Raw genomic sequence first — 10,108 nt, forward strand, 5'->3', positions numbered from 1 at the left:
AAATTAACTGAGGTGATGCCCAAATGGTCAATAGCGAGTCCCCGTGAAGTTGTCGTATTTGCCCAGGAGCACTTGAACAGTGTCACGGTGAAAAGCTGGTAACTCAACTCAATAATGTCAATTAGCTTTCCATAGTAAGTGACGCCTCCAAAGCGCATATCGCCATCACTACTGCTAGCATAACATCTCGTTCCGAATGTCCCGCAAACTCTAGAGTTTTGTGTGAGCAATCCCTGATCACGTCTAACCGTACAGAACTTGAAGCCGTTGACATTGTACGCGGTAAACCTTCGTGCATGGTCTAACGGACCGAGAGAAAGAGCTTTGAATTCATCTGTGTATGGGCTGTTGTCATTACGTATTCGACGTGTAAACCAACTGGGAAACTCTTTGTGGACTCTTTTATCAATGTCAGCAGAACGCGCACGGCCCCGTAGCTGACGCCTGAGATAACTCCTAAACTCACTATAGTAAAGTGTAATTTGTTAGAAGAGTCAGTAAGAAACAAATATAAAGTGTAAAAGCTAGTGAGCTTATATGATATATATACTTACTGCATGAAGGGGTCAACTTGGCTGCAATTTATCAAAACGTGTCTGTGTGCCTGGAGTTTCTCTGTAGGAGTGAGTCTGAAGAATTCATATCCTCCAACTGGTGGTTTCCCAACAGGAGGAAATAAAGTTGACGTGGAAGGACCAGGAGGAGAATCATCTACGCGACGCGGGTGGTTAAAAGATGTCTCCATGTCATCAAAGTACCTCGAACAGAAAGTTAGGACCTCATCTCCGGAATAACCTTCTGCTATTGACCCCTCAGGCCATGCCTTATTCCTAACATATGATTTTAATTTTCCCAAGTACCTGTAAGTTAAAATTGCATTAATAATTACGAGTAAATGAAAGAACAATGTGAAATTTAAAGAGGCGGGAATAAAAGATAATCTAGTACCTCTCTATAGGGTACATCCATCGATAGTGAACTGGGCCAGCAACCTTTGCTTCTCGAACAAGGTGGACAGTCAAGTGAACCATAACAGTAAAGAATGATGGAGGAAATATCATCTCCAAGTGACAAAGTGTAAGAATAATTTTATTTTGCAGCTGATCAAGCTCTTCCGCTACCAAGACCTTCGCACACAACTTCTTGAAAAATGAACATAATTCTACCAAAACCACCGATACATCAGAAGGAAGTGTGTTTTTCAAGGCCAATGAAAGTAACTGTTGCATAAGAACATGAGAGTCATGACTTTTCAACCCAGTAACCTTTCGAGCCTGCAGATCGATACACCTTGAGATGTTGCTAGAATATCCATCTGGTACTTTTATGTTCTTCAACGTCGAGAGGAAGATATCCTTGTTATGCTTTGTCAAGGTGAATTTAGCTGGCTGAAACTTGTCGTTTTCATCAGGCCAAGACTCTTCACGAATTCCCCAGGCCCGTAAATCTTTTCTAGCTGCGAGATGGTCTTTGGACTTTCCAGCTTCATTGAGCAACGTATATAGCACATTATCGCACACATTTTTTTCAATGTGCATAACATCCAAACTGTGTTGTAGCAAATTAGATTCCCAATAAGGAAGAGTGAAAAATATGCTTCTCTTCCGCCATTGCATAGATTGCGTATCAGATGTCCCACGAGATCGTCGTCCCAATCGTTTGGGATCCACACTCTTACCAAACTCGACATGAACATCTTCTAACTGCCGCAAAATATCCATACCCAAACCGCTAGAAATTTCTAAACTCCTCGGGCAATTAAAAATATTTCTAGCGGTTCATGCATCAACCGCTAGAAATTTTCAATGTCTAGCGGTTTATTGGCCTGAACCGCTAGAAAATAAACACTACAAATTTGGCGCCAAGTTCCCGCCAAAACCCGGGAAATTTTCTAGCTCTAAATTTCTAGCGGTTAGGTGGTAACCGCTAGAAATGTACGGGCAATGGTCAAACCGTCTGTAATTTGCAGCGGTTTTTCTAAAAACCGCTAGAAATGTTAGAATTTTTTGTTGAACCGCTAGAAATGTTCCGCTGCTAATTCTACATTTTCTTGTAGTGCATTCATTCGGTTTACTAACCTCCCTGCAATTGTAAATTTTCAGAAACAGCAATTAAATGCCAACCTAGCAATAATTACGTATCTAGCAGTCTAGAACTAATTCACCAATTTAACTGCTAAATCCTAAAACTCATATCCTAAAAGCAAGTCCTAAATAAGCTAAAGTCATAAAAGAATTACTTAAAATGCAAAATTAATTCATCCATTGCTTTACTCAAGTAAGAATTGGACAGGTTATTTCTCATGGAATCAATCTCTTCATTTACGTAAGGTGATTGATTTTCAAATACCTAAAAGTTGGAATGGAATCAAAACATATCATTAGTCACTAAAATTTACAATCACATTGATAAAATCATTTATTGCATATATAATTACCTGGTTAAAGTTATTAGTTGTCTTCAGTTATGATTATTTCATACATATAGGGGATTACATGGTATCCGCACTCTACACTCCCTAGTTGATAAGGTACTGAAAAATATACAAAAAATGATCAATATGACTAAAATTATTATTGAAAGGATAAATAAATCAAAATATCTTTGATCACATTTTAAAATAAAATGACAGACAACAAATATATGTTGGTTTTTTAACCTACGAAATCTCTATTTTAAACATATCCAGGTACTTCATTTTTCTCCATTTTCAAATCTTTTCTATTTATTTGTTACCTAAAATATTTACTATTTATTTCAGCATATTACTTGAGAAAAATATTTGCTTAATAAGAGTGGGGTAGAAATATGAATGGATTTTGACGTGAAAAAATAAAAAGCGAGTAACAAGTTTGGAATTTCTTATCTTTTATAATTTTGAAGTTAATTGTTTAAATTTGACACTTTAGATTGTAAGTTATTGTTGGAAATACTAGAGAGGGACAGAGACGCTGAAAGAGAGAAAAAGCAAAGACCTGATATAGAGCCCAAGGCTTTGTAGCCTTGTGGCATTGACACTCCTCTGCTTAGGTCACAAGTTTGGTATCGTTTGTAACTTCAAACTATTAATACTTACATCTTTAATGTTTTTTTAAAAAAAAGGAATAATATATTTGCATATGTGTGATTATTTTAAATAGGATTAGAAATGATGAAAGATTAACTGCATGAGGTATTAAAAACCAAATCAGTGAATGAATCAGTCAAGACATTGGGTTACAGGTTAGTGAGTCATATTAGTGTCAAACCAGAGTTAGACTACTCATAATTAAAATAATATAATTCTTAATTATATAGTACATATCTTAGATAAAATAATAATATAAAAACAAAATAATAATATAAAAATTTTTAAATAATAATAAAAATAAGAGACAATATAAAAATGAACAACCTTACAATCTTTCGATGAAAAATGACAAAAAAACGAAGCTGAAAATTACTACATTCTAAATTAGGTTTGATAACAACACCTTATTTGGTGTTGATAATACTGCATTTACAAATGACAACAAATTTTTGTTGACATTTTTTATTTGACATTTAGTAATTTTCAGCTTTTTCTTTGTTATTTTTCCAACTTTTGATTTCAAAAAATTTAACATATATATTGATTTTTTTTTGCTTCTAAAAATAAGCTGTTTAAAACTAGAATATTTAAATTTTTTTGGGTTAGACCTGTCACATATTTGTCTTTTCCGTATCTATTAGATGCATACCTATGCATTGGATATTATTATAAATTGAGTAAAACTGCACGAAAATATGAGACTTTTCTTATTTGCATTTAATTTCTTTGAGCGACTTTTTAGCTTTGCCTTTTCCCAACAGAGCAGACTTGACATTGATATTACGATTCTTCATCTTCGCACACTCAAGCCCTTGGCCTTTTCTTCTTTCACCCTTCCTTTCCTTTCCCCTTTCTTCGTCTTCATCTTCTTTCATCCTATGCAAGTTTGTTTGGCATTTTTTTTCTTTTGCTCTCTCAACAACAATTTAGTTTCACCTTCTCCTCTCCACTAAGGACTGTATTGTTCGTTAATTTTTTTATCTTTCTTCTTTATTTCAAGTTGATTCTTCCTTCACCTACTTCTCTCTTTCAATCTTCTTCAAGCTTTCTTTTTTCCCCTATAATGGTGTGGTGCCTCCATTAGAAAGCAAAAAAATTTATCCAGAACAGTTTATGATGAGTCAAATATTTCTCGATTTATGAAAAGAACCAGACCAGCCAATTGGCCAATTCACTATTTTTTAGCTTCAACTGACCAGTCCAATCCAGTTTTTACTAACACGATAATTTTCTTTCTTTTCCTAGGGCATATGTATCTTTCTATTAGAAGGTGTCACACCTCCTTTAATATCCCATTACGTTAATTAGAACTATTATAACGTGTTTCCCAATATTTCCGAATAAAAAATTTTAGTTTCAAACTTTCACACTTAAATCTGTCCGTACACTATTTATCTGAAATTAGGCCAATTTTGAAAATTCATAACTAATTCTAGAAAAATCAAAACGAGGTGGTTCTAATTTTCATATGAAATTTGCTAAGAGTCCTAAGAGGAAAAATATTCATTGGACTCAATTTCAGCTAGAACAACACTAGAAAATTCAACAAAATGTACCGTTTATATGGTCAATTTTTGAATTTTCAGGATTTTAGCCCAACTTTAAAAAGGCATAACTCTTTGCACAAAACTCCAAATTTGATGGTTTACCACTTGATTTAAAGCTAAAAATAAGATCTATTTGTCTGCAAAATATTAGGTTCAAATTCCAACAATTACTTATTATTTTATGTACCACAAATTTAGCCTTTTTTAGGATATTTTTATCCTCTAATTCCATTTTCTTGAATTTATTTCCCATTTTTCTTTTTCCTACATTCTTTTCACAATACTTTATACACAATTCCAGCATTAGGGAATTTAACAATAATATAATTTACATCAAGAAGTTATCCATAAACCATCCCAAATGTAACATAAACTCATTAGGCATTACATAACATTTCAAAATAACATCATGATCATCAAGCTTCTTCATCCCAATACCAACTCCTTGCCTTGATCCATAGGTGGGCCCCTTCCTAAATGATAAATAAATTGACATAGGAGGAATGAAATTTCATAGAAATATCAGTAGCAATTGAACTATAATTATCAGAATAGAGATGATGGAGCGCTCTCTCCCCCTTCAGCTCTCGGAGAAGGAAAGCTCCCCTCCCCACCCCAACGACAACCGATCTACTAAGAAAGTCAAGATAAGGCAGTCCCAATGCGAAGGAGAAGATGATGTCGCGATGATCACTGAAGACCATGCCCCTTCTGCCGGAGAAGAGAACTGTCTAACCAAAGTGTCAGATGAAACGACAATGCTTGTTGAGCACGAATCAGCAGAATCCAGTGAGCAAGGTGAGAAACCTTCCTTCTGAGACAAGTTGCTGAACAAGACACCGGACTCCACCCCTGAAGATGAATTCATCCTTGAGGAAGGAGATGTATATGTCGACAAGAAGGGAATCTTCCCAGCCATCGCCTTCTCACCACGAGTACACAAGATTCTTGACGAGAGCATGTGCTACACTGTGGTACTCAAGCTCCTTGGTAGGCCTATCGGTTACCAACGACTCCGTGACAATCTGCTACGCTTGTGGAGATTTTCCAACTATTTCAAGTTGTCTGACTTAGAGGGAGGTTGCTTTACAGAAACCTTCACCAACGCTGAAGATTACCACAAGGCCCTCACCGACGGACCCTGGGTCATCACAGGACACTACCTCACAGTCCACCCTTGGACACCGGAGTTCTCGCCACTTCACCACAGCATCTCTCAGGTGGTAGCTTGGATACGTATCCCCGGTCTCCCCACTAAGTACTACAAGAAGAACATCATAAGGGCCATTGGAGAAATCCTAGGGCAGGTTATAAGGATAGATTACAACACAGCCTCTGGAGAACAAGGTAAGTTTGCCAGGATGGCAATCATCTTGGACTTATCCACCCCCCTGACGTCGAAGATCACGGTGGATGGGAAAAGTCTATTCGTGGAATACGAGGGCCTACCCACGATATGTTACCACTGTGGAAAATACGGGCATCTCACTGACACTTGCCCTCAGAAAAACCAAGACCAGATGACTGAGGATACCGCAGTTCCGGTCATGAGACCTCCGGTGGCTGATGAAGTAGAAGAGACGAATCCGCACGGCGCGTGGATGCAAGTTCCATCCTCACGACGTCGCCCAGCAAGAGAGATGAAAAAGCAGCCTGACACAGGCTACCTTAAAAATGTTAACACAGGGACGAGATTTGACCTGCTGAGAGAAACGGAGGACTTACACAGAAACAACTCTGTCTGTATTGAGCCAACCACCGAAAACGTCAACTCCTTGCCAGTTTCAACAGACTCCCACCCTGATACTCACCCTAGACTCCCCAAAGAAACTAAGCCAAAAAACGCAACCATTCCCCCCAAGACTCAAAAAAAGCACACCTCGAACCCCTCCAATGAATCCCTTTTCACAAGCAAAGCCTATAAGGAGTCATCCTCGTCTACAGCGCCTGACAACTCCCGCCACACTGCTGTCACCATCTTGAACCCTAAACCCCCTTCCAAATCCTCAACCAACCCCAAGACTCTTGGCTCACCAGGACCCACGCCTAAAACAACCCACCACCCGGGAAAAAACAAGGAAAATATTCTACCTAAGCCGCCGGACAGAACCTCTCCTAAACTGGGCCTCAAAATCCACCCAAGCTTGTCAATTGGATCCCCCAAGCCCAAATCCAAAGAAAACCCGCCCACCCTTGCAGATACAGCACTTAAAGCGATCACCAAAGCTTTAGACGACCAGTTCTCTGATAATGAACTCTCTGATGATTCATTCAGTGACGACGAATCTCAAAAACACTCCAACATGGAGTGCTAATCTCACTCGTCTCCCTATGAATACACTCATATGAAATTGTCAAGGTGCGGCAAAGAGTAAATTTCACTCTGTGCTTAAATCCTTCATTACTGAACACAAGCCCGACATCTTGGTTCTAATTGAACCCCGAGTTTCTGGTCCATCTGCGGATCGCATTATCAGATCCTTTGGTTTCCCCAACTCACACCGAGTTGAAGCGTGTGGCTTCTCCGGAGGAATATGGCTACTCTGGTCAGATCGAATGTCATTGCAAATTATCCATAGTCACTGGCAATTCATCCATACAAAAGTCCGAGATACTCAGTCCAACCAGGAATTCTACTTCTCAGCGATATATGGTAGCCCAAACTCCACCATTAGAGCACACCTCTGGCCGGTCCTAACGTCACTTGCTCTGTCTGTCGAGGGACCCTAGGCCCTAGCTGGTGACTTTAACGCGGTCTTAGCTTCCTCTGAGAGGAGAACTACCTCCGGTAGAAACACACCTGGGTGCTCTAAATTCCAAGCTTTCGTAAATGACAACTCTTTAGTGGACCTAGGATACTCTGGGCCCAAGTTCACCTGGCGCCATGGGCTGTCTTTTGCAAGATTGGATCGAGTTCTGGTTAACATAGAGTGGGTCACTTCATTCACCACATGTACTGTAACACACCTCCCAAAACTTCAATCAGACCACAGACCACTAAAGCTACATTTGCAATCATCACAATTCCAGACCAGACCCACAGCTTCATTCAAATTCTTAGCAGCCTGGTTAACACACACTGAATTCAAAGGCTTAGTAGAAGACACCTGGAAAGATGAAAATTCTCTGTCAAATAACATTCAAGCCTTTAGACACAGTGCTGCCTTATGGAATCGTAACACTTTTGGCGAGATTGGCATCAGGAAGAGACGATTGACCGCCTGACTAGCTGGACTTCAGAAGGCCCTCAAATCAAAACCCCACTCTGATTTCTTAATCAAACTCAACAGAGAACTCACGGAAGCTTATGAGACAATTTGCTTTCAACAAGAACTACTGTGGATCCAAAAATCCAGAGCTCATTGGATAAATCTGGGTGATCGCAACACTTCATATTACCATGCCAAAGCCAAAATCAGAAAGCCCGAAATAGAATCACCGCACTGAAAGACTCAAATGGCTCCTAGGTTTCAGACGACTCACTCCTACAACAAATGATAGGAATTACTTTGTGGAGCTCTATTTGCGTCCAGACCAGCCAAATACCACCTTCCATCTGCGAGGTAAATTCCCCCTTCCTGCTACATCCTTAGAATTACTGAATGCAGATTTTTCCCTGGCTGAAGTAAAACAAGCCCTCTTTGATATGAAACCGCTGAAAGCCCCAGGACCCGATGGCCTTCACGCGCTTTTCTTCCAAAGCCAATGGGATATTGTAGGACCGTCTCTGTGGAAAATGGCAAACTCTTTACTAATAGGTCAACCCCTTGATGAAGGTCTCAATAATACTCTGATTACTTTAATCCCAAAGCTAGAAAGGCCCACCACAAAATCATGACTAAGCTAGTGGCTTACAAAATCATGACTAAGCTAGTGGCCAATAGATTGAAACCCCTGATGCCACTGCTTACCCTTCCACAGCAATCTAGCTTCATTCAAGGCAGAAGTATAACTGATAACATCATCATTTCCCAAGAGGTGATCCACTCGATGCGATATAAATAAGGGCAAAAGGGATGGCTAGCAATCAAAGTAGATCTTGAGAAATCCTTTGATAAGCTTGATTGGACTTTCATTGAAGACACCCTTATTGACGCAGGACTGCCAGACAAGCTGATTAAACTAATCATGCACTGCATTTCCACTCCGACCATGCAGATCCTATGGAATGGTCAACCTTCGCAGCCCTTTGCCCCTACTAGAGGTATAAGGCAAGGAGATCCCCTCTCTCCCTACATCTTTGTTCTTTGTATGGAGAGACTATCCCAAGCCATTACCTATGAAGTTCAACAAAACAGATGGGAAAGTATCAAGCTTGGCAGGCACGGACCCCCTCTATCACACCTCTTCTTCGCAGACGACTTAATTCTGTTCAGCACTACTTCACAACAGCAACTATCCCTCATACAGGGTATCCTTGCAAACTTCTGCTCGACCTCAGGTCAAGTTGTCAGCCAAGCTAAAACAAGAATTCATTTCTCAAAAAACGTAGCCAAGACTGAAGCTCAACGAATTTGCAACTTCCTAGGCTACCAAAGGACTGAACAACTAGGGAAATATCTTGGTGTTCCCTTACTTCATTCAAGAGTCTTAAAAGACACTTACAATTACCTCATTGAGAAAGTCCAACAGCGGCTTACCACCTGGAAAGCCAAAACACTCTCACTAGCAGGCCGTGTTACCTTGGCTAAATCAGTACTCAGTACTCTACCCTACTACACAATGCAAACTTTAGCTCTCCCGGTGTCTTGCACAGAAGCCATTGAACGTATAATCAGTAGATTTATATGGGGGTCAGACGAGAACACGCGCAAAACAAGCTTAGTCAGCTGGCGAGACATGTGTCAACCTACTCAAAGAGGAGGCAGTGGACTCAAAACTCTTCAAGGTCAAAACCGAGCTTTCCTTTCCAAACTCGCGTTTAGCCTCATTCACCAACCTCATCAACTCTGGGTTCAAATCTTAAGAGCAAAATACAAATGGTCGAAGGAAAGTAATTATGAGTTCAAAACTCACATAGCATCCCATACTTGGCGCAGCATTGCACGTGTTTGGAAGGACACTGAGCTCAACATAGCTTGGAAAATAGGAAATGGAAACACTACCAGATTCTGGTCGGATAACTGGGTAAATGACTTGGGACCTTTAAAACTCCTAACGTTTGCTGACATCGAACAAAGCCAACTCAGCAAGCCAATTAGTGAGTTTCTTAATGACAGAGGAGAATGGCATTGGGATCGATTCCAACATCTTCTTCCTGCCAACGTACTTTCTCATATAGCTGCGATACCACCTCCAAGTGTATCCTCTCCCCCCGACGTTTGTTATTGGACTGCCAATCCACATGGAAAATTTTCTGTTAGATCTGCCTATCAGAACACCCAGGACTCATCATGGAATGACCACAGCCAATCATGGAATTGGGCCTGGAAATGGCCAGGAATGCAATGAGTTAGGACTTTTCTTTGGCTTACAATGAGGCAACGCCTTC

The 10,108-nt window shown here is 40.0% G+C and overlaps 1 protein-coding gene across 1 annotated transcript; it reads left to right on the plus strand.

The window, feature by feature from the left end:
* The first annotated feature begins 5,576 nt into the window (after positions 1-5,576).
* LOC114735783 (uncharacterized) lies at positions 5,577-6,932 on the plus strand. The gene has a single exon (XM_028923540.1). It carries the CDS (start codon positions 5,577-5,579, stop codon positions 6,930-6,932), a length of 1,356 nt encoding a protein of 451 aa, XP_028779373.1.
* Positions 6,933-10,108: the final 3,176 nt, after the last annotated feature.

The sequence above is a fragment of the Neltuma alba genome, unplaced genomic scaffold (assembly GCF_004799145.2).
Source record: "Neltuma alba isolate B1F8T4 unplaced genomic scaffold, ASM479914v2 tig00002709_pilon, whole genome shotgun sequence".
In the NCBI taxonomy this organism is placed as follows: Eukaryota; Viridiplantae; Streptophyta; class Magnoliopsida; order Fabales; family Fabaceae; genus Neltuma; species Neltuma alba.

Coding starts and splice junctions, on each gene's coding strand:
- LOC114735783 (XM_028923540.1), top strand. CDS start 5,577: ATGTGCTACACTGTGGTACTCAAGCTCCTTGGTAGGCCTATCGGTTAC.